General features: G+C 48.9%; 1 protein-coding gene across 4 annotated transcripts; it reads right to left on the reverse strand.

Moving 5' to 3' along the window:
- Window positions 1–183: 183 nt before the first annotated feature.
- GOLGA2 (golgin A2) lies at window positions 184–23,939 on the reverse strand. Of its 4 annotated transcripts, XM_088146905.1 has the most exons (28): window positions 23,782–23,939; window positions 20,393–20,515; window positions 19,798–19,878; window positions 17,027–17,155; window positions 15,811–15,851; window positions 15,625–15,688; window positions 15,085–15,144; window positions 14,514–14,594; window positions 11,690–11,728; window positions 11,135–11,197; window positions 10,879–10,972; window positions 10,445–10,551; window positions 9,633–9,691; window positions 8,624–8,765; window positions 8,308–8,397; window positions 8,048–8,155; window positions 7,871–7,961; window positions 7,243–7,589; window positions 6,558–6,671; window positions 5,722–5,946; window positions 5,223–5,322; window positions 5,045–5,133; window positions 4,267–4,420; window positions 4,068–4,135; window positions 3,502–3,604; window positions 2,724–2,830; window positions 2,107–2,278; window positions 184–1,910 (listed from the first exon to the last, which is right to left on the reverse strand). In XM_088146905.1, exons 1-28 carry the CDS (start codon window positions 23,827–23,829, stop codon window positions 1,663–1,665), a joined length of 3,147 nt encoding a protein of 1,048 aa, XP_088003031.1. In that variant the 5' UTR covers window positions 23,830–23,939; the 3' UTR covers window positions 184–1,662. The 4 variants fall into 4 exon arrangements, with proteins under 4 accessions (XP_088003031.1, XP_088003033.1, XP_088003034.1 ...); XM_088146907.1 differs by lacking the exon at window positions 19,798–19,878; XM_088146908.1 differs by lacking the exon at window positions 14,514–14,594.
- Window positions 23,940–23,986: the final 47 nt, after the last annotated feature.

A 23,986-nucleotide genomic window follows, 5' to 3' on the forward strand; every position in this document is an offset into this window, starting at 1 on the left:
TCTCCAGACAGCGGGTAGAGACAGACAGGTATGTGCGTAGGAATATAAGGCTGGAAAAAGAATAGCAAATCAGCAGACCACGCCCCGTCCGAGCATTCAGCGGCCGGAAGCTTTTTTGGCAGGGAATGCAGCCCAGGATGCACCCCAGATGCCAGGGACAAAAACAGCGACAGGCAATGTGGGTGAAGTGGAACAGGTTTATTCAGAAAGAACAAAATTTGTAACAGGATAATTTATTTCGGCAACAGAATGCAAGAGTTCGCTCTCAGGGTTTGTTTCCGCTCCCCGCTTTTCACATTCCTGGAAACCCAACACCTAATAAATATTGAACAATGTTCTACAGTAAATCACATTCCTGCCCCGCTTCCCCCCCCAACCAAAGTGAATTATTTTTTAAATATCATACAAGGTTATGAGTAGCTTTCCAGCAGCCAGAAATGCTGCCAATGGACTCTTCTTTATTCAAGGTATATACAAAATGTTACACAGATACAGTATGTACACTCGTGCAAACGGGGGCTCTAAGCCCGCTTTTGCTAGCGTCCTGACCCAACACACTGAGGGAGTAACACTGATCACCCAAATCAAAGGCCGTGCCGATTTTGCGGGCGTTCTCTCCTTTTTGCAGTCAAGTTCCTTCTGCTTTACCACCTGGAAGACCGCAGCAATTTAATGTACAATTTTGCTAGAAAAACTGAGGAGGAAGCTCCTGTCAAAAATGCAGTTGTATGAGCAACTGGTGGAAGGCACAGCCACCAACTTCACCGGCGCCCTTTCCTCCGAGCCGAACTCACGCTAAGAATTGGGCCGTATGTCACCTCCCAACCATTCTTGCTGCCTACTTACGCGCATCCTTCTAAAATGGGATTTGAGCAAAGCACACAACGTGTCCGCCGATTTCATTCCAACAGGAGGCAAGATATGCCTCTTTACACTCTCACAAAGAATTCTTCTGCCTAGTTCCACATTAGGGCTCACAGATGGGGGGAAAGAATAATAATCCTTTATTTCAAAATACTTAAAACTCTTCAAATAACCTTGGCCCAACCTGGAAGAAAGAGATCCAATGACGGAGAGCTGGAATCAACCCCCAAGTCTGTTTCTTTTTCCGTGATTTGCTTCTGCATCTTTAAGAATAAATAAAACCCTCCGCCCCAAATGAAAAAAGTACATCATCTTTAAAAGTGCAGCTTCTATCCCACCCTCAAATCATCTGCTCCAAGGAGCCAGAAGCTCATCCAAGCATTGGAACTGAATGAGGGGTCAAAAAGAGAAGATTTGGGGCAGGGGGAGAGACAGAGTTTTCCCAGAAAGACAGCCAGCTGACTGTTTGGAGGGAAAGGCCAGAGATGGCTTGTGGGATCCGGTCTGAAGTTGACCATGCAGTAAAGCAAAAGGGACAGAAGTGCAGAACCAGCTCTAACTAAACCCAGAATAACTGAACGGGAAGACGCTGAGCAACTGTGATACGCAGAGTTAAAGTCACAGGCTGTGGGTAGAATCAACTGGTGGTTGGGGGCACTTCTAAGCTTTGCTGGATGACTCTGCATGATTCGTAGCCAGCACGCTCAAAGTCTTCCCCCCCGCTTTACCCAGCGCACCCCTTGAGGCATCCAAGGCATGTGAGACGCCCAGCACGGAGCACTCGGTGTCCCTCCCAGGTTACACCACCATGATCTTGACTTCGTCGTTTTCATCCACCCGATAGAAGAATGGAATGCACGGGTTTTCCAAGAGGGAGCCCAGCCGGTCCCGAGGGTTTTGAATTTCACGGAGAAGCTGCAGGATCTGCTTGGCTGTGGGGTCCTGAGGAGCAGGCTGGGGACCCTTGGCGTCACCATGAGATAGGCGGGATTGCAGAGCCATGGCTTCCTGTTCCGGCTCATCCATCAGGTTCACTTCGCGCAGGCCTGGAAGGCACGGTGGGAAATGGGGCTTCGGTTGTGGAGTTACACACCCTAAACCAAAACTCCTGGGCCAAACTAGGTATGTTATGGCAGGATGGGGAAGGGGAGGGACAAGGGTCCAATCATGTGGGCTACAGCAGGGCTTTGGAGGGACGGCCCCTTAAAAGGAATGCTCCTCCCCTGGTTTACTGCCTCTCACCTGCCACCTCAGAAGTGTTCGATTCCAAGAGCCCGTCAGCCTTAAGGCCAGCATCGCTCTCAGGTGCAGGCCGGGGCTCCACCATCTGAGTCGCCACCATGTATTTTGTGTACCAATCATTCCGCTCGCTGACCAAGCGCATCACCAGTTCCTGGAGCTCCAGCAGCTTCATCTGCAGCAAAATTAAAACCAAGGGGAAAATCAGAACCAGCAAGGTCCCCCCAGCGCATAAAACACTGGCTTCGCCCTGCTTCTCTGCCAGGAACGTACCTTTTCCCTCTTCTCGTGCTAGCTAAGCTACAAACTCAAGTGCCTAGTTCTCCCTGCTCTTCCACTTCACTGTCCATCTGCAATGTTTCTCTTGGCATCCCCTAAGTCACTTTAAAAGCTACTTGCAAAAGAAACAGAGGGCCTTTGTTCTTATTCAGAAGGTGTTTGGACTGGGGGCTGAAAGACAGCAGTGAGAAATACACACAAATGCAAATGGAGGACACGCTGCTTTAAATAAGGACTGACTGGCGAAACAAGGATGTAGTCCAGGTAACCTGGTGCCTGACTTAACAGGGTCCAAACCTGTTTTGAAGAGCCCTTTGCTGGGAAAGCAGAGTTTGCCTCACCTTCATGTCCTCCTTGTCCTGGGCCAGCCGACTGATGTATTCTTCTTTCTCCCGATGACGCTGCTTTAGAATTGCTCTCTGACTCTGGTATAGGGCGATATATTCACCTGCAGCGTTAGGAGAGGGGACCCCAGTGGAACGGATGTACTGGAAGAGCAGCACTCAAAGCTACAGGATTCTCTTAATGGATTCAAACTTACACCCACACAGTAATAACCTTTTTTTAAAGTAATCCCTCGCCCCCCCCTTTTTCTGGCTACCGACAGACACATCCAAACTTCTAGCCAAATTCATCATCTGAAAGAGGACTGTGGGAGGAATGGCAATTTCTGCCAACAGCCCATTTTTACTTCTTTCTCATGGCTTGATGGATTTTCGAAGCACCTTATTAAAGGCGCCCCAAAGTTTAAATGAACACAGCCTGAATACCCAAATTAGGAAGTGCAGCGCTAGAGACCTAGAACTTCAATCTAATATATAGGTTGGCTTGTTTTAAGCAGAAAACAAAGCAGCCAGCGAGGGGAAAGGAGGAGGAGATATGAGTGACTTTAAACTTTTGATTCTTTATGGATGGAAACCCGGAAATTAAAGCAAAGATCCTCTGAATTCTATGGGAATATCTCCGCCTTGGGACCATACTCGAATTTCATTAGGGGCTATTTTTTTGTGGGTGGTGTTGGACGCAGCCCTCTGGAACGTTTCTCCCACACAGTACTAAAACGAAATGACGACACAATATTTAGTAACTAACGCAACCGGGCAGATGGATCTGGGTTACCTATGGTGTCTGTTTCTCCAGACAGCTGGATGCAACGGTGCTCCAGCTCTTCCACCCGCTCTCTTAGCTCTGCCTTCTCGCGCATCAGGTCCATGAATCGGAACTACATCGGAGCAGACAAGGAGATTGTGTGGAAGAAGTGGCGGAAACAACCAGAACGCTCCCAACAAAACTGCCAAGAGGATTGTTCCCAAAACACCTTCACCCAAAAGGCAGATCCTGGCAGTTTGGCAAGAGGGTGCTAGTTCGAGAAGCCCTTCTTGGAAGCTTCTCTGAACTTCCTTCCGGAAAGAGGGAGAGCGCGGTCAGGAGGGGGGCGCTTCTGTAGTTTCCCGTGAGAAACGGGCCCGAGATTTTTCAAAAAAGGGTATTCAAGCATGGAAACAGAGTCTCCTGAAATGTAACTGGGTACCTTATGATTACTGAGCTGTAGTTATTTAAAGTTTAAACACGGGGGGCTTCAGCTGGGCTTCCTTCGGGCGTGAGGAATTCACCCTGGCCGAGATGATTCAGTTGCCACACGTCCACTCTCATTTCAAGAGTTCCTGCCACCCTGAAACGCTCACCTGCAGCTTCTCCATGGCACTTTTTAAGGCTTCGTGGACTTCTCCTGGCACAGAATCAGCAGCAGAACCTGGAAAGGTGGGGCAGTGATGTGTGAGAGGAGGCTGTCCAGGAAGCAGACTTTGGGCATGGTATCCCTGCCAAGCCATGGCCCGTGGAGCCAGGTTTGGAGGTACCCCTCTTAAGTCCCAGTCGCCTTACCTCCTGTGGATGCGAGTGGCAGCTGCTGCTCTTTCCTGAGCGTGGCTACCTGCTGCAACAGGCCCCTGCACTGCCTCTTCTTTTCTGCCAGCTGCTGCCTCATCTCCTCCCGCTCAGCCTCCGCTTGGGACATAGCGGAGGTCAAGAAGGCCACCTAGGATGGGACACCGTGTGATTTTAGCATAACTGCACGGCTAAATTTCAAACACCACTCTCCGCTGCCACTCTGGAGTGGAAGGGTGATAGGAATTTAAGACAGTGCTTCTTTACACCACAGTCACTGGGCAACCGCTCTGTCCTCCCCACGTTTAGAGTTCTTTGAGAGGCTCCTTACAGGTTTATTTGGAGGCCTACCAAGATCCCTCTGCTGACTGCCAACTGGGGGAGATATATCTGGGGTGCTCACGGTGCCAGATCTGGGTCATCAAAGGGCACAAACACCCCCCCAAAGAGAGAGAAACACGAAGGATGTGTGATGTTAAGGGTGCCAAAATATAAAACACTAAGCAGGGAGCAAGAGAGGAGACCCTTAGATTATTCATCGTCCCTGCTAAGGACAGACTGTGAAGAGGTCTGACTGAAACAGAAACACATGGAGAAATTCACCTCAACCGAAGCTAATGAAAAGACACCTTCAGAAAGATTGTAATCCTCAGGAGGTGGAGAAACTTCACAGTGGGGTGCCTGTGGCCACAGGCTCTAAATTGTTCCCCATCCGCTTTTCTGGGCTCCAGCCAAATTAGTGCTAATGGAAGGTGAGAAGAAGAAAGACACCCACCATCTCCTCTTTACTTTCGAAATCCTCTGGGATGCTGAGCTGAGAAGTCGTCGGGTCCTCCAGAAGCTCCTCAGCTTCCACTCCATCCCCTGCAAAGCAACGAAAGATGCTAGGATGACACCCGGCATCTGGCTGGGATCCGCCACGCCACGCCCCCTCCAGTCCAAAACTTACTCACCCTGGGCCCTCGGAAGCATCCTTTCGTCCAGTTCGGCCATGAGTTGGCTGACCTGAGCTTGGAGCTCCTTGTTCTCTTTGGAAAATGACTCCAAGCTTTCCTATTGGGGGGAACAGGCAGGTCTTTTCAGCAGCCACCCCACTGTCCAACTTACGCAGATCCAAATTACTCCCACAACGCCTGTTAAAGAAATCTAGGAATCCCTAATTTTTCCGGTTTTCACCACAGCCAGCTTTTTCAACCTAGCAGCCCTTCCTCAGGTATCTCCTCTCCCCGCTCGACTTCCTACACAAGGTTATGGCTGGCAAAGCCCAAATCATACCCCTGCCCTGATGAAAAGTTAAAGAGAGCCATGGGAAGACTCGTTAGCCCTCCCCAGTAATCAGCTTTCGCTGGGTGCAGAATCTGGAAGATGCAGACGCTCTCGAAACTTAGATCTAACTGTTTGCTTGCCAGCAACAGCATCCAGAGGGCCAATCGGCCACACAGCAGGGCTCACCTTAGCTCGCTGAAGCTCCTTGAAGTGCATCTCGGCGGTCACCTTGCCTTGGACCTCCTCGTGCTGCAGACGGTCCATGAGCTGAGTCTGCAAGAGGTACTGCTTCTGCAGCTCCTCCTTCTCAGTGGCCAGTTGCTGGTAGGCCGCCGTGTATTGCTGGAGGTGGGTAAAATACTGATCCCTCTGCTCCTGGAGGGCTTGAGCTTCGTGAGTCTTCTGGGCCACCTTGAATGGAACCAGCGTCCAGTGAACAAACCTCTAGTCCCGTGACATCCCTCCCCAGCCTCTCGCATAACTAGGCACAGGACGAGCAGCCCGCCACCTGTCTTGAGAGCACGACTGAGGTCATGCTTAAACATGATCAAGGATGCCATATTCCCCTTCCCAAGTTTCTCCCCCTTCCCCAAAACCAATTCTCCCCAGCCTGAGGGCATCCTCACCCATGTTTTTATGTTTAAGAGTCAGATGGATGTGGCCTTCCCGAAAATCTAGACTGAGGATCTAAGTTGCAACCTAGCCCCTGGAGGCACTGGCGAGGAACTATCACAGCCTCCCACAAGTCAGGTGCTTTCCAAACCAACGGTTCAGTTCTGTGGTTTGACAGCAAGGAGATGGGTTCCTGCTGAGTCAAGAAGCTCCGCGCTCCCATCTCAAAGTTGTGCTATGCAGCCTAACTCAAAAACGAAGATTGCAGCATCATCAAAGCCAGCCTTGAAAAACGCTCTGCTCCCTTGGTAAAAGCAGAGGAGACAGACTGGACTTCCTGCTTGGGATCCCATAAGGGCAACGCAGCCAGCGGACTCCTTTCTGGCCCCCCCGCCAGAAAAGAGCATTACCGTCTCCTTGAAGTCCACCACCTTCTCCTGAAGCTCCCCCAACTTCTTGGCCAGCTCCTTTTTCACGTGCTGCTCAGACTGCAAGGCACTCGTCACCTCCATGTTCTCGTTGGTCTGTGAGGAGAGGAGAGGGGGACGGTCAAGGGAAATACAACACCCCCCGGCACGGAACTGCATGTCCAGAATCAAGATGAGAGGCATTTAGTGGCTACCCTGAGGGTTTTTTTGGGTGGGGAAAGAAGTTGAAAAGGCAACGAGTTATAACATTCCCAAGCAAGAATCTTTTTGACTTCCACTCTGAAAACATGGAGAAGACGCTGTAAAACACAGTCCTTGGGACGCTCAAAATTTACCCCCCCTGCTGTCCAGATGTGTTCCATTCCCATAATGCCCCAACAAGACGGATGGAGGACTATGGGAACTGGAGTTCAGCGCAAACCTTTGGGACCCTCCCGAAGCAAAAGGAAATATCGAAAACGGAAGCAGGGTCACAACCGTCTCATGACCGAAAGGGATCAGAAGCAGTTGCTGAGCCCCTACAAGAATTGGGGATAGTTTACAAAGAATGTTTTGCCTAGTTGGAGAAGTCCCTAATATTAGAGGAGGGGGGGTTGGCTGTATCTCGCCAACAGCTGGATGCTGGCAGGCGTCATGGCCTCTCTCGTCACCTCAGATGGGGACGCACCAGTTTGACAAATCCGTTCTGCAGCTCGGCCAGCTGCTCTTTGAGCTCCCGGTTCTGGGTCAGGGCCCGGCTGATGGTCACTTTGTCGCTCTGCATGTCCTCCAGAATCTGCTGCCTGTCCACGGCCTCCTCGCTGTAGCGCTGCAGGGTCTTCTCCAGCTCCTGAAGCCGCTCCTCTTGCTCCCGGTTGAGGTGGCTCAGCTGCTCATTGTCCCGCACTTGCGTCTGCCACTGCCCGAGCAGCTCCTCCTTCTCCTTCTCCAGCCGAGCAAGCTCCTCCTGCAGACGCAGCTCCGTCTGCGAGGGCCCTGCCGCGGGGAGGGGCTGACTGTCCTGGGGCTTTGCCACTAAGGAATCCAATGGGGGAGAGGGGCAGGTTATTCATGGCTAACGTCCTTGGATGAGACCAACCCTTCTCCAGAAACCCAGTGGCAAGTCCTGTGGCTGGAAACGTGGCCCTGCAGTCCTTCCCACCTGCCTGCCCGACTGCCATCTTGGAGCACCCAACTTGCACATAGTAGAGGTGGGATTCCACCAAGCTATGGACTGATGAAGGGAAGGTCACTGGATTTAGAAGACAAGAGAGGACAGGTGGGGTGAATTAGCGGTTGCGAGTGCTGGCATTTACCTGGCTGGCTGCTGAGTAACTCTGAGAGGTTGGCTTCCAGCTCCTGAATTCGAGTCCCGCTGAGCTCTTTCTCGCCCATCAGAGCCCGGACCTGCGGGAAGCCCAGTTTTGCCAGCCTGAGCCACAACCTCCAAATCATTCAAAATCCCAGGAGAATCTCACAGCCGCAGTCCTTACCTGCTCGGAGAGGAGCTCGACTCGCTGCTGCCAGATGCCCCCTTCCTCCTTCAGCCGGAGGACGTACTGATCCCGTTCAGCCTGCAGCTGCTGGAAGGACTCTGACAGCTGCTCAACAAGGGAGGAGAAAAGAGAAGGGTCGGGCAAAGGTGCCAATCGGAGGCCACCTTTGTTCCCAAATGAGGAGCTGAGGAAAACTGCCCTCAGGCCCAGATCCCCAGCCCACTCACAAAGGTTGCCCCTTTGGACATCCACCTTACCTGGGCAATTTGGGTTTCCAAGTTGGCTCTTTCCTCCAGTGCCATCTGCAGCTGCTGAGTAGCATCTGAGATCCCTGGCTGGCTTGAAAACTAGCGGGGACGGGGGTGTCAAACCAACAGTTACTGGAGTCCTTGTGGTTCCACCTTCTTCCACCCCCTTATCCTGGGAAGACTTGCCAACGTGAGCTCCAAGGTGGTGCAGTGGTCAAAGCGTTGCACCAGAAGCAGGGAGACCCAGGGTGCTTAGCCCAGCCTACTTCACAAGGTTCTTGGGGGCTGGGGAAACACGAGTTACAAAAATACTAATTACTGATACCTGCTGAATGACCAGCTCTGCCATCTCCAGTTTCTTGTGCAAGTCCTCCACGTCCAGTTTCATGGCTGAATTTTCAGAGATCAGGCTGTGCAGCTTCTCAGACAACTCGGAATTCTGCTGTTTGAGTTCTTCGCTAGTTTTACTAGGGAAAGAGCAACGCAGGGAGTTAAGACAGGCAGGCCTCGGAGACATTGCGGGTTCAGCTCCAGACCACCACAATAAACCAAATACCGCAATAAAGTGAGTCACGTGAGTTTTTTGGTTTCCCAGTGGGACTGATACTGGGAAAAGAAACTTTGTGCCAATACAAAACCAGCTGCTCAATATTGTGTGGGGTTCCCCCCCCCCCAATTTTCCCATTGTTCTTCAGAGAAGAAGACCTAAAGTAGGAAAAGGGGTCCTCTATTTTCCATAGATACTATTTCCAGATGAAAAGTCTGCTGTCCCCAGGAAAGTATACAGCGCGTGGCTTTTCTGTAGAACTAACAACCACGTCAGCTGGGTGGGGAAGACATCACCTTCTGACCCTCAAAGAGGCTGTTCCAGTCTTGAAACTAGCAATTCCAGGGGTTCAGGAAGCAGCCTGACCTCAAACCAGGCCTATTCAGATGTTTCCAAGATCAGCTGCTTGTGGGACTTTTCAAAGTTTGGAACAACATGTGTTGGAATATTTGGCACACCTCTACAGGAAGTCCTTGTTTAGCAACCACAAGTGGGACCGGCAATTCGGTCGTTAAGTGAAGCAATCGCTAAGCGAAACTGTGACTGTGCTTACGATCTGACTTCAGCTTTCCTTTGCTTTACAGACTGCGAAGGTCGTAAACGCGAGGACTGGTCGCAAAATTATTTTTTCTACCTGTGAACAGTCGCTGTATGAGGCAGTCGCTCAACGAGAACTACCTGTAATCACAACCATCTAAACCACTTCCCCACAACAATAAGGGAAGCCCTCCTTCATTTCTATAAATGCCGCAGACAATAATGCTGCAGCAAAAAGGACAAATCTCACCTTTGCTTATACACTTCCAGTTTAAGGTTATCTCGTTCCTTTGTTAGTTCTTTGTTTTGCTGCCAGCAAAAAAAGGAGGACACATCAAAACAAGCAATTTTCAAATAAGACAATATTTTGCTGTAAGAAATGTCCCTAAGTAAGAAACTGAGAAAGCCTGGGGGGTATCTCACTCCTGTGATGGACATTTCTGGTCCTTAATTGCCAGAATTAAGAATTCCGTATAACTCCACTGTTACCGGATAAAATAATTCAAATCGGCTAGCTAGGCCAATTCCCCTCCCTGCTTAAAAAAATATAAAAGGCACGGATGGGGAGTACTTTTAGGCAAAATCTCTTAGACCACTATACAGAACTTGAGAGCAAGTTTGCCAGTTGAGTTCTGCTTCTGCCCTGGGCACCAGTCACCAATATTCACCGCCCGATGGAACTGCTTTGCCTTACATAGCCAGACCAGCTCCTTACAAAAGATGATAGCTCTATCTGTGCAAAATGACCCTTGGAGTTAAGGAAGGGGCTTAAGCTGGAGAAAAAAAAGCTTTTTGGCCAAGATCCTTGCCCTTGGTCTGCTGCCAGACAACGTCTCTATTTGACAAGGACAACAGGGGAAAGTGTGTGATTGATGGAGCTGTTTTAAAAAAACAGATTTTTTTTTCTTTTTCTCTGCTTGCTTTTCAAAAGAAAATGCCCACATTTCCCCATAACCCTAACTAAGATGATGCCAAAATTTGGGCAGGGAACTAGGCCTATTTCACCAAAAAGGAAGCAGCAATGCAAGAGGAGATAAGGAGGGCAACTAGGAACATGCTTACTTTCTCTCCCTGCTTCTGTTGGGTAGAGAGGGAGGAAAGGGTATATTCCACGTCTGAGACCCTCTGCCGAGATGACTGCAACCGAGCGGCGAGGTCCTCAGCTTCCCCTGTCCCAGGAAAAACAAGGTTAGGGGCGTCTGGATCCCAGCATACTGAGCCAAAGGGCCTGAACCCTACAATGTCAACACGATGCAGAGGCGCTTGGTAGCTACCTCTGGGCTGCTACAAAAAGCAGAGGTGGATAAGCTTTGGGGCCAACCCCAAGATTAAAAAGGCAAAGAAAGGGAGCTGGTATGAGCCCATAAAACAACTGGATTTCTTTGAAGATGGGACAAAGGGACTTGGGACAGCGGCAAGGGAGTAACAGGTCCCTAATGCCACCAGGTGATTAAATAATGAAGGGAACAAGAAGAGAAATCTGAAAGGGCACCCACCTGCCTTCTGCCGGGCAGCCTGCTGCGTGTGGGCAAGGGCTGTCTGCAGCTCTGATTTCTCGGAGACCAGGATGCCAATGGTTTGAATGTGGACCTTCAAAGGAAGCGCAGGAGAGCGGGATGAGCCATGGGCTGCTGCTCAGGACCCAGCAGGCACAGAACGCGCCTTCCCCCCAAAGACCCGAGCTGCCTCCTGTGGGTTGCAGAAAGCTCTCAGGGCAGCCACCGAAGGCTGAGACCAAAGGGGAACACCCACCTGTAACTGTTCTCGCAGCGCAGCTTGCTCCTTCGCAAACTTCTGCTCAAACCCCTTCTTCTCCTGCGGAAACACAACATATATTCATCCATGCAGAAACTCTACCAGGTCGACACCCAATTTATTTGACTGATACGCCGCATCTGTAGGCTAGAAGGATACGAAGAGGATGGCACAGCTGTAAACAGCAGCTTCCACAGAATAGAAATGTACATCAAGGCAAACAACTGGGCAACTGTACCTAATCAAAAGCCACAGAACTGTCAAGAATGGAAGAAAAACATGTGTTTTGTTCCACATACTACAAAGCCCCATTCAGATTTAGCTCTGGGAGGATTCATCAGTATAAACAGGAATACGGTTGTAATTTCCATACAGCTACCCTGGGGGGTAACTCCCATTTAACAATCCATAGGATTAGGGTGTCTATAAATTAACTATAGATAAGACAGGTGAAACCCTCCCCCCCAAAAAAAGTTTAAGAGAGGGAGAGAGAGAAAGCAAAATAATGCATTTTTGCATCCCTGGAATATACCCTTCTCCAAAGAACATTACCTTCTCCAGCCCATTCACCGCTTCTTGGTTCTGCTGTTTCTGCGGAAGGAACAAAATGGGTACACAAGGAGGATCACTTCTGAAGCTGGGCAACGTCTGTAACGTTTTTGTGAGGATCGACACAGCTCGATTTCTGATGTCTGGGCCAGCACCAGCACACTGAACTGGGTCCCCCAATCCCTGCTATGTTGCAACAGAAATGCTTTTGGAGTAAAAGCATTTTCCATCGTTACAATCAAAGCAGCTGGCCGAGTTAATTGAGAGTTGTTTAAGAAACAGCCGCTCCAGCGTCCGGGTACTGCTGCCCTAGACAACTCTGTGAAAAAGTCTGTAATGTTCATACAATGAACAGCTGGCTTAACTAAAAGGCAGTGTTCAAGGCCCCTCGCATATCTCTATGACAGTGTTGTCCAAACTTGGCCACTTTAAGATGAGTGGACCAACTCCCAGAATTCCCCAGCCAGCCATGCTGGCTGGGGAATTCTGGGAGTTGAAGTCCACTCATCTTAAAGTGGCCATGTTTGGACAATACTGCTCTACGACGTGGCAAAAAGCTTCATTTTTGCAATCCATCACAACAGAAGCTCCACCAGCCCACCACGTTTTGGTGCCCAAGGTGGAAGAGCAAACAGGGCACCTTTTTCCCTGCCAAAGTGAACTGGGTGCTCAATTTGTTTTATTTTATTTTATATATCAAACTTGTTACCACCCATCTCGTTGAAACTACTCTGGGCGGTTTACCGAACAGTTAAAACCAATTAAAATCACAAAATTACAATCTAGTATTCCTAAACAGAAAATAGATAGATCCAAGAATAATTGGCGGTCACTTGGGGAGCGTCATCAAGGCGCCAGCCACCCCGAGGGTTAGGGTATAATTCTGGCAGTAGGGCAGCATTCTCCGCCAGGCCTGAAAGCAGGACGTTTTAGTTCATGAAGACCAGATGTATGGCCCTCCCTATCTTTGCCAACCCCCCGGAACTGTGACCTGAATTTAACTGCCTCGTTCTGCCCGATGGTTGGTCCGGCCCTCCAGCCACCCCCGTTCCACTCTCTAGGATGGGAGCCCAGAGGCAGAAAAATAATAAAAAAGTGCCAGAAGCACATCAGGCTAACAGCTGGTGTGCTTCTAGCATCCCAGGGAAGACAAAAGCTTGGGCCAATCAAATCCTACGGTGAAGCCTGGCGGAAACAGCAGGCGAATGGGAACGGGAGTTTCTGTTTTGACCTGGAAGCCATGCAGTTCCCCTGACCTGGCATTCGCAAGTTCTTCTGCTCCTGCTTAGCGCTCCAAGGATGAAACGCTTCCTCGGTTTTGGAAAAGTCTGTTTATCCTTCAATGGTGGGAAACGGATTCAAAAGGCAGCTAGTTGTTAAAACTAGCTTTTGTCCCCGGTTTGCCTAAGTCATCTGTGGTTTAACTAAACCGCTTTTCTGTGATCCGGTACAATAATACAAACCCCCCTAACTCCCTTCGTGGCTCTGTGAATCTCGTTTTTCCACCAGTAAAGTGGAATTTCCGTAAAGCCCTATTCAGAAACCAGCGGTTTTCGTTTCTTTGCCGCTGAATGTGGGTTTTCTTTTTTTTTTTTTTTCAGAGAAGCGTCCCAGATACCCCTTCCAACAGCTCTCCGTTTTCCTGTCTGTCCAGATAAAGGCAGCAGTCCAGTGTAAGGGAGTTCAATGACCCCCTAGAATGGGACAAGAAGGAAAAAATGGGAATTCAAAGAAAAAAAAATGAGGAAAAAAAACAGTCCATGCAAACAAGCTGGGGAGGGTGAAATGAAGGAGCATTTCAAACACTGCGAGGCACTGTGCTACCCGAAAACAGGCCTTAGCTGCATTTAAGGAGGCAAGTAGGGAGAGAAGCCGGAGTGAGCCATGCAACAAGAAGGCCAACCTGGGCTTGCTCACGGTGCCACAGCAGGGGAAAAGGTGGCCGCCCAATCTTTGTTTGAGTCTAGCGAGGTTTGCTCTTGCTGAAATAGTCAACACTGCGCAGGTGAGGAAAAATCAGGGGTGATCAGTTATTGTGTGGCAAGCCCCAGTTTCAGGATCTCTCTTGGCTTGGACTGCCGTTTTCAACCCGTTTCGACTCTCCCCAGTGCACCCCAGACCCAACTTGGATTCAACATCCGATGCTCTTGTGTGTGCCTACAGCTTCTCCCTCTCCCCAGACAGAACCCCATGGCAACATCCTGGGGTCTCTTAAGTTATCTGACCGCTTCTATTGAGCCCACCCCTGCTTACTTCTTGGCAAATATCCTATTAGTGAGCAAATCCTGCTCATCAAGTCGTCCCTTTCTACCCGCTCTCCTGCAGCAAGGATAGGGATCTGGTTTCCATGGAAGATCTAACTCCTAGGAAAACCTGTCAGGAATTTGAACACCGGCGGGGGGCAATTTAGGGCCAACCTTTTCTTCTCTTTTTGGACACGCTTCAACTTGATCCCCAACCAGTGGGCTGTTGGGAGACGGTCAGATCAGCCATGACAGGTCTGAACAAATGGCTTGCTGAGAACCATGTAAAATTAGGCCAAGGCTGCCTATGCTCACACAGGACCTATGGAGACATACTCAGTCAGTACTCTTCAGACAGAGGCTGGATGTGAAAACATAACATAAAACTGATCCATGTTTTAACTGGGGTTCTGAATTCCAGGCAGAACAGGGACAACTGAATGATGCCAACCTACTAGTCCCTAATTACACATAGGGCACCTTTTCTTGTGGCACAGTGAAGGAACGTAGGACCTTGTAGCAACCCAGAGAGCACAGAGGAGCAGCAAGGCAAAGCCAAACCTGTTGATCTAGTTGGTTCTTACCAATTCCTCTATCTTTGCACTGAGTTGTTTGTTTGTTAAATTGCTGGAGTCAAGAGCTACTGCCAGCTCCTGGTAACGGGTCTGATGGGGCACATGCAGACAGCCAGAGGAGGAGGAGGAGGAGGAGGAAGGAGGGAGAAGAAGAGGGAAGAAAAAAAGGCAAAACACTTTTTTAAAAAAGAGGAAAAAAAATCAGCACCGCTTTGTGGCGCTCCTCCCCAACAAAAGACCCAAACGGATCTTCCTCTGAAACACATACTGCACCCTAAATGCTTCACCCCATCCAAGGTCAATGCCGCCCTCCGATTCAAGGTGCAGCCTTGAAGTCTCCCGTTTGAAAGACTCAGTTGGAACTCTGGTCCGAGTAAAAGAGCAAACCTTTTTTCCCAAGGGGATGTGTCTCTCAAACTCAAGGCCTTCCCCGACCCACAGTTCTTCTAGTCGGGAAGGCAAAGCTCAGAATTCCCCCACCAGCATGCCCACAGGCACTGTGGGAGTTGTAGTCTGAGGGGGACAGATTGTGGAGGGATGCTTACAAAATACTGACTGACAGAGTGCCTGGAGGACCTACCGCCATCTCTTTCATGTCTGTGGACGGCAGGATGTTTTCTCCGTTCACGTAAGCCGTGGGCTGCAAAAGAGCGGTAACAGTCACAGTAAGGGCCTGGCTACACGAGCAATATTCTGTTCCCACAGGTCAGTAGGTATTTCAAGGTAATACAGAGCATCTACTGGTGTTTTAGTGAATCAAAGAATGAGAAAATAAGCTGAAGGACATTTTGGAGCCCTGAAGGCAGACTCTGTTTTATTGTGCCAACTCCCTTCTCCTTCCAACAATTATTCTTTTGCTTTTCTCAAACACACCAGCCTTCCAAGATTCAACTCTCTGCTTAGAAAGAGGGATTTTTTTCCTGAAAAAGGATCATCCTTGAAAATATTTAATCCACCCCCACCCCCACACATTTCCTATTGACCACGCGGCACAACTGTTTTATTGTTTCCCTGTCAAACTGCACTAACTCTGGTTATCAAGAACTCCTACGTTTGTTCCTGAGCCCTCGCTTTGCATAAAAAATAACCCAGGAGACCAAATCAGCCCCTTGCTTCTTACCTGGCTGACCATGCCGTTCAGCTGTTCAGAGAGCTGGCGGAGACTCTCTGTCAACGAGAGGGACCTAGAGGAGAGGCAAGACAAGGGATTAACATGGGAGGCTGGAAATACTCAGTGGCCAGGAAAAGGGAACCAGGAGAAAGAGATTCTGTTATAGAAATTGAAACACAAAGATGTGTCTCTTACCTATTTTCCTCCAGCACATTGTTATGACCAGCATCGCAGATCTGTGGAGCAGAGAGATCCATGTCATTATGCCATAAAATTATGCTTCAAATAGCACATAAAGCTCATGGGCATGTACGCGGAGAGAGACATGCATTTCCTCCAACAGAGACTGGCACAGAGAGGCGACCGCTGGAGACCTTCCAGGGCGCAGAAAGGAAGGATGAAGTGTTTGTTCTCTGAAACGGGAGAGGACATGTGAGGGAAGGCTCCGTATCCCTGGGTCTTTGTGCAAGTACGTGCACAATCAGGTGTAAAACCATGCTTAGAGGGATGTGCCTTCTGCTCAAGAAACCGAGATGGAGAAAAGGAATTGCTGGTGCACCAACTCACATTCACACCTTCTCTGCCAACTGCAGAATTGCTTCCCTTTATCGAAGGAAACTGCAGAGGGACTCGCCAACGATAACACAGTTAGTTCCCACGATGGGAGGCCAACTTTGTACATGTTTGTCCAGTTACTGGGCTTATAAGGTACTCAAAAGCAGCAACCCTGAGCAGAATAGTGACCCAACAGGACATTAAAACAAGCCAATCCTCCTGGCTTGTTGGAACAGCCAGGTTTTCACCCATTTTTCAAAAGCCAGGAGGAAAGGGCCAACTGCACATGGGGGTGAAGGCGATTCCAGGGAAGTGGGTGGCGACTGAGAAGGAATGCCTTTGAAGACAACAATTTCTAGTTGAAAGGTGGGCAACGCTTACAGGGAGAAGATGCTCCTGCAGCTACAAGGCCCTGAATTTTGAAGTGCGTTAAAGGTGACAAGCAGCATCTTGAATTGCACCCAGAATCTAACTGGCAACCCCCACGACTCTCAAAGTAGAGATGTTACATGGACGCCTGCAGGTGGGCTGCATTCTGGACCAGCTACAGCTTCTGAATGCTCTTCAAGGACAGCTACAAGCAAAGCACACCGCAATAGCCCAATCGAGGGATGATTACGGAATCAGTGACGCTGAGCCATGCCTGCTGTTCCAGGAAAGGCCACAACTGGCACCCAAGATGGGAGCTGTACAAAGGCTCTCTTGGCCACAGTTCCCACCAGCTCTTTGAGCATGAGCTGTGAGTGCAAGAGGAACCCCAACGTCCAGCCAGGGGATTGCATTTGACAGCCCTGTGTTGCACACTGTAAGGGGAAAAAAACATCACTTAAGAGTCCTGGGAGAAGTACAAACCAACCTGTGACAGCTGCACGCTGCCAGGACTTGGAGCAGCAGAGCCAGACAAATTGTTGCTGTTAGACAGCAGGGGGACGCCGGCAGCGAGCGATTCAGCTTTGTGAGCAGTGATTTCACCATCATAATGGGCCTGTCAGAAAACACATCCCAAGGATTAAACACACTAGGCAGGTGGGAAGGAAGCAGGCAGCTGAAGCTTCCATAGAGAAATTAAGCCTGCACTTCAGAGGGCTGCGAAGTTAGGTACAAGGGAGACAATGCTAAATTGCCCCTTTAACCAAAAAAAAAAAAAAGGAAGAAAACTATTACAAGAAATATTGACTGTTACGCCTAATTGTACTGGTTGTCACTAACTCCAGACCTGAATTTTATTAAAAAATAAAACAACTAAGGAAAATCACAGGAGGGGGAACTACATTCAGCCTGAACGAACTCACAAATGAAGCTCTACTTATATAAACAGAAGAAAGAGGTAGAGAATTTGGGAGGGACCTGGATGGAGAAGGTTTTCTGCCTCACAAGGCACTGTGGTCATGCTGATATTTGCCATTAAAATCACTAAACACCTCTTCTGTGAGGGTTAGTTATCACATTTAATGTAGTTAAATACCAGGATTGTTAATCTTAGCAACGACTTTCAGCCTGCTTGATTAGATCTGGGCACACGTTCCCAAGATCACAGAGTTTCCGATCTGAAAGCATTCACATACTTCGTGCTGTTTCTCCCACTCCGTGGCCAACAAACCAACAATGCAGGCAAGAAACAGTCTCCAACAGAATGCCTGTGACATACAGCTCCCCAACAAAGACAAGATTGTACGTTGGCAACCTCAGATGCCCTGGCAAATCCAAATGGACGCTTTCCCCACTGTCTGTTTAGACAGGTCCCTGTTTAGCTTAGGCCTAACGCCAAGGGAAGAAGCAGGAGGCCTCTTCCTGTCAATGTCGTAAAACAAAACAAAAACCTTGCCAAGAGCATAAGATCAGACACCAGGGTTCAGTTCTCCTGCCCAACAGTGCCAAGCGTTCATAGTCAACATTTTCTGGAATCAGATTTTCCATCAATGAGGTGCTTGGGCAGCCTCCCTCTTCTCCTTAAGTGAGCAATGCTGTTAAAAGCTGTTCTGCAGCCAACACAGTCCTTAGGGGGCAGGCCCCCTCTTGCAATTAACATGGGGAATGAGTACCAGCTCTACCATAACATGCCTACTATGAATGAGAGAGGTGCGAGTCTGCAGAAAAAGTGCACTGAATATGCACAAGCCCCTATTCTAACACGAGGAGCCCAGGGGAGTGAAGAACAGCAAGCTGTCCACTAAAGACACGGGCGCTGGGCAGGAGTTCATCCAACCTTTCATACAACTGTCATGTGAGGGAGGACCCCAAGCAGGCTTCTTTTGGGGGAGCAGCCTGTCACCACAGCTTTGATGTGCAGACAGGCAACACTCCTCACTTCACACCATCCAAGCACAATGTCGTGAAAGGCAGAGAGTCCAGAGACCAGCTCCCAATTGCGTGCCACCACACCAGCAGCCGCTGTCGCTATGACTGACTTCATGGGGGTTGTTGAGACAAAATGCGAGAGGGCGGGCATACAGGAACGCCTCTGAGGAAGGGCAGGAGATGAATCTGAACCAACGCAACAGGAGGGGGACCTAAGGGGGATCACTTTTCTGCTAAAGGGCGAAACAGCACAAGAGCTATCATATAAAATACAAAGCCCAAGACCAAACATTTTTACTGGGCACTTCTCAAGAGCAAGACCCTGCTTCGTTTATCTTCCGCTTGACTAACCCTGAAGATCCAGGCCACCTAAACCCCACTGATGTTGAGCCTCAGCAACCAAAGGGGGCATCTCCTTATTGGTTCATAGCTCAGCTCAACCTTCTACAGTGGTTTCCTTCCTGAGCGATCGGACAGCGGAATCGTTTCGCCCGAGAACTAGACATGGCTTCGCCCTTGGTAGAGTATAGCTGGCCCCGTTTTTTTAATAAAAAGAGCAATGGGAAACAATAGACAAGCACACCCCAATCACAATGAGAAATTGCAAAACAAATAAAAACCTTCCACCACTGCAGCCAACTCAAGCTGGTTGGCTTTCTATCAAAACTAGTATTTTGTTTTCATAAAAGTTTATTCCATACGTATGCCGTTCCTGCGTGTGTGTGTGTGTGTGTATACCCAGATTTATTATTATTATTTATTAAACCAATTTATATAAGATTAGATCACACATGCAAATTTCATAACTTCTCAGAATAGGAGTAGATATGAAAAACACACAGCTCCTTCCTCCCTCCCATGAATAATCTGATTCCAGATATGTAAGAACACACCCATTTTAGAGAGATGCTTCTGCAGGAAAACAAAAAACTGACAGGCAGACAAGAATCTCAACCGTCCAGCCCTGCTGGTGATTCACCGTGACCAAAGCCACTTACTTATGCACCATCCTTTTGGAAAGAGAAGTTAATTGGAAAGGTGGGGGGGGGATATTTCTCTCCAGCCAATCCCTCCAGAGATGCCTGCCATTATTTCAAAGCAGCTGCGCTTGTAATCTGAACCGAGTTAAGGAACCATTGGCGAGAGTATCAGAAGAGGAAAGTGGGTTAAAAATAACTGCATACAAACAAGGGCCCCAACATTCACAGAGCTGGCCGCAAAGCCACCCCCATCACCGTTGACAAAGGACTCCTCAACGGGCTTAGACCAGATCAGAAGCATGCGGTATGGACAGCAAGCCGGCCGGACAGATTCTGAAAGCTGCCTCACCTTCCACTTTTCCAATGAAGGTATGGCTACCCCATTGGAGCGGTTAAAGTCTGACACCAGCACCTTCAGAAGGTTCTCAATCTACAGGAGCAAAAGAAAAGGGGGGAAGAGAAATAGCTGAGAAAAAGGGACAGAAGAGAACGTCGATCCCCAAAGCTAAAGGAACCAGACCAAGGAGCCTGGCCAAGATCCTAAGAGAGTTAAGAGGAAAAGCAAGCACCACTGAAGACGATGGCACATGGTTACATTCAGGGTTAGGACGGAAAATTCAAAGGAAAGGCACTGGGCACTTTACTCCAAACTCCTAGGGTGCAACTGTACAGTCAAATGTTAATTCTTAGAGTTTTGTCTGCTGTTTCTTAGCGCCAGAGATAGAGAGAGAAATACATACTTGGATCAGTTACAATATTAAAAACTGCAACTTGAACAGGGCTAGGCTGGCGAGATCCGAGGGGCCAGGAGGTATCCATGACATGTAGAGGTTTCCCTGTGCCTTTGCAACAATAGAATGGTCATCTGGTAGCCCTACTTGAAGCAGAACCAGAATCCAGAAGTGACAGACGTTGGAGAAGGTGGCAGGAAGCAAACCACTTACATTTTCAGGAGACTCTGCTCCATCATTAATGGGAGTCTCTGGGCGGCTTCCTTCTTTACCTCTGCGTTTCTTCTTGGCTCCCACTGCTGACACGGGGCTGTTCTTCTGCTGATATTCTTTCAGCTGAGAAAAAGAAGAACAACTTGTAACTGAACTAACCTGAAGCTGGAACCTTCTCCGTACAAAACTAAAATCTGGTAGAGAAAGAGCTAAAAACAGGGTACAATCAGGAGAAGGAGGAGGAGGAAAAAGCTGTTGTGTTATTATTGAATTTACGGATTACTCAGCTGGTTTCCCTGAGTTCCTACTAGCTAAATACATGTTCCCTACAGTGTGAAAAACTGCTTGGAATTTTAGACCCTGTAATCGGTTAGGTTCAGCTTCAAGTTAGGTGAAATTTTAACAGTTTTAATGATGTGGTTACACTTTCACAAGGTCATTTCCTGTTATATCCGTAGCAAAAGAAGCAGGGGAAAAATGTCCACATAATCTTTGAAAAGCATAGACGGGTCTATAGAGGAGTCAACAGAGCCTTCAAATGGCCTTTTTTCCCCCTGCAACATGTGAAACTGATAATACCATTCAATCCAAATTTTGCAGACATTTGCTGTATCATTATCATATAGCCTGCCTAACTATTACTATTATTATTACTATTAGATTTGTTATCCATCCACTCCAAAAGATGGTAATATGTAGTTGGGACCAACAGTAACTTGTAAATGTCTACTGAAAATTGGATGAAACCCATACAACAACCTTTTAAAGAAGTATTTAAACAAACTATTAAGTAAGTCCAGATATCTAGATGTTCAGGAATCTGCCGTTTGAAGTATTTTTTTCAGTTCTATGTGCAATCTTTCTTTATGTGTAACTGCAAAAATTAATCAAAACCTACCCTTTTCTTCTTAAAACAATGAGGCAATCTCGACTTTCAACTGACTGAAAATTCGACTGAAATTCAAGTCCAAATGAAACATTTAACAGAAGATTTCTGCTATTTACATATTTCCCATAGGTTGTTTGACTTGGCAAACATTGTAACGTGGCCACAGAAAACAAACACTACACTTAGTCTCCTAATAGTCTACCTTGTTTTCGTTTTGGCATGGGGGTGCCCTTGTACCAAATTTGTCCTTGAAATTTCCCCAAGACCAACATTTCAGCTCTTTCACTGATACAAGATAAAAAAGCAGGGCTCTGTCTGTCTATCACCAACTTTACCAGATATAATTTAGCATTGTGCTAAGTTGCTACCCACCAAGTGGAATGAAGTTCACCTCCTACATTCAGCAGACCAGCTCGGTCAAGACAACGAGCTCAAAAATCATCTGCCTTACAAAGAGTCAAGGAATTAATAACAATTACTCTGTTTTCCTTACCTGCCACCTGTGAGATAAATATTCCAGCCTTTTGAGGTGGGGTTCTAGCCCTTCTGAGTAGGGGACAATATAGAACCAGGCCAAAAATTCAGTATTTTCTCAGGATCCACTTATGCGCGGCACATATTAAATACATCCTCTGCTAGCAAGTGGGGAGCTGATCTTGGTTGATATCCATGCCAGGGGACAATTTCATTATCTGAGTTTTATAATAACCAGTTTCAATGGCAAGTTTTTAGAACCTCCCATGACAGTTGATTTACTCAACTCAACATGATCATGTCATTACTTGAGAAAACACTGCCCAACTGGCGTGCAACCACAGAACCCACTTGAAGGGAACGCTCTTCCTAAATGCCAGAAAATTAGCACATGCCATTGATGGGCGTATATTTTATCCAGGAGTTTGGACAAGTGCCTGGAGTTTTCTGCATGCAAAGCTCACCCCGGCAGACGTTTCACCTGGCTTTGATGCTCTTAACATTTCAGGGTATGTGGATCTAGCCATGAACACATTCCAGAGATAAAACATCAGGAAGTCATTGTATATATATTTAAGGGTATCCTTTGAAATGAATAACTTCTGCCCCCAAAATTTATTATAAATAATTCAAAAGGGGGGAGGGGAAAATTTGGTGACAGATTCTAAACTTTAGTATAACTTCCCAGCTACTGAAAGAAACAAGTTTTATTATTCATAAGAGTCATAGAAAAGGCATGTTTGGGAAAAGGGCGATAGACTTTCCCATTAGCATATCAAAGGAGAAGAGAAGGCAAACAGTTCTGTGTCAGGAAAAATCGTTTCGTGTTTCTCTTTTTCTAATAATAAAAAACAATCAATGTTTTTCTGCTTCCTGGAAGGCTCCTGGGAAAAAAAAGTTTTTCTGCAATGTTTTTTGCTGTGGCATGCTTTGTTCTTCAAAAACAGACAACGTGCTTGAGAAAAACTATTGTTTAAAATCATTAGAAGGTTTAAGAAGATGCAGGTCTTCTCTCTGCCCCATCCCCAAATCCTGTCACCATAAAGGACTTAGGAAGTATTTTAAGCAAAAGAAGTCTTACCTCCTGCCCCTGAATCTATCTAGCCGAACCCCAGTCCCCTTCTACTAAACCATGGGGGTATGCTTATGGTTTTTGTTCTCCTTCCTCACTATGGGGGGAACCCTCTTTTGAGCACGGGGCACATCTTTACACAGAGGGTAATAGAGGGAGGGGGCGTGCCAATCCCCAAACTTTTAGCATCCAAGAAGGCTTTGAAGAGGCTTTGCAAGAAAGGCCCCTCCTTTTGCACGCCGACGTGGGGGGGGCTTCTCTTCCGGGTTTGGAAAGGGGTCTCCTGGAGCCCAGAAGAGGAGGGTGATTTAGGGGGAGGGTCTCCAGCACTGCAAGCCCCCCTTCCACCCCTGCAAGATAATAAGGTGTGGATAGAGATTGGTCTCCACCCCCTCACCCCATACCAAGAGCCCCCTTGCAGACATCCACGAGGGCACCCAAAACAGCTCCCCCACCTTAGACTACAACTCCCATCAGCCTCCACCCACTCCAAAGGCCACGCTCTCCGTGGGGACCCTGGGAGCTGTTCCTCCAGCGCCCCCAGAAGGCCTGGGGGACAAGGCCGGGCGGGGACGATGGACCTCGCACTCTCCTCGTCCCCGGAAGCGATCCTGGCCGCGGGGGAGGGATGGGAGTTGTAGTCCCACGCGATTGAACCGCGCTGCATTACCCCCCCTCCCGGGCAGGGCCGGGAAGAGATCGAGGGGAGCTGAAGTCCCACGAGGCTGGAGGGCCCGCGGGGGCTGGGGAGGATGGGGCTGGTAGTCCGGCGAGCGCAGGCCGGCTGCGGAGGATGGCCACCGCGCCCCCCGCAGGAAGAGGCGGCGAGGACGGTGCCTATCGGCCCCACGGATCCCCGGCGGCCAGGGCGGAGGGCGGCTGCCCGAGAGTCAGGCCCGGGCCCGACTAGGCCCCGCCGCCTCGGGCCTGCCGAGGCCCCCGCCGCCCGCTTACCTTCTTCTTGGCCGCCGCCAGCTTGCTCTGCCTGCTCCCGTCTGCCATGTCCGCGCCGGGCCGGGCCACGTCAGCCCGGCAGGCGACGCGACGAGAGGCAGCTGGGCCGAAGGGAGGCTCCGCCCGCGGCCCGGCCAGCTCCACCAGGTCGTCCTGCGCACGCGCGGGCTTGACAGGCCGTGGGGGCGGGGCGGAGACCCTCTGC

This window comes from Python bivittatus, unplaced genomic scaffold (assembly GCF_059951505.1).
Source record: "Python bivittatus isolate LINGU-HERP-01145 unplaced genomic scaffold, Pbiv_v1 ctg000160_np1212, whole genome shotgun sequence".
In the NCBI taxonomy this organism is placed as follows: Eukaryota; Metazoa; Chordata; class Lepidosauria; order Squamata; family Pythonidae; genus Python; species Python bivittatus.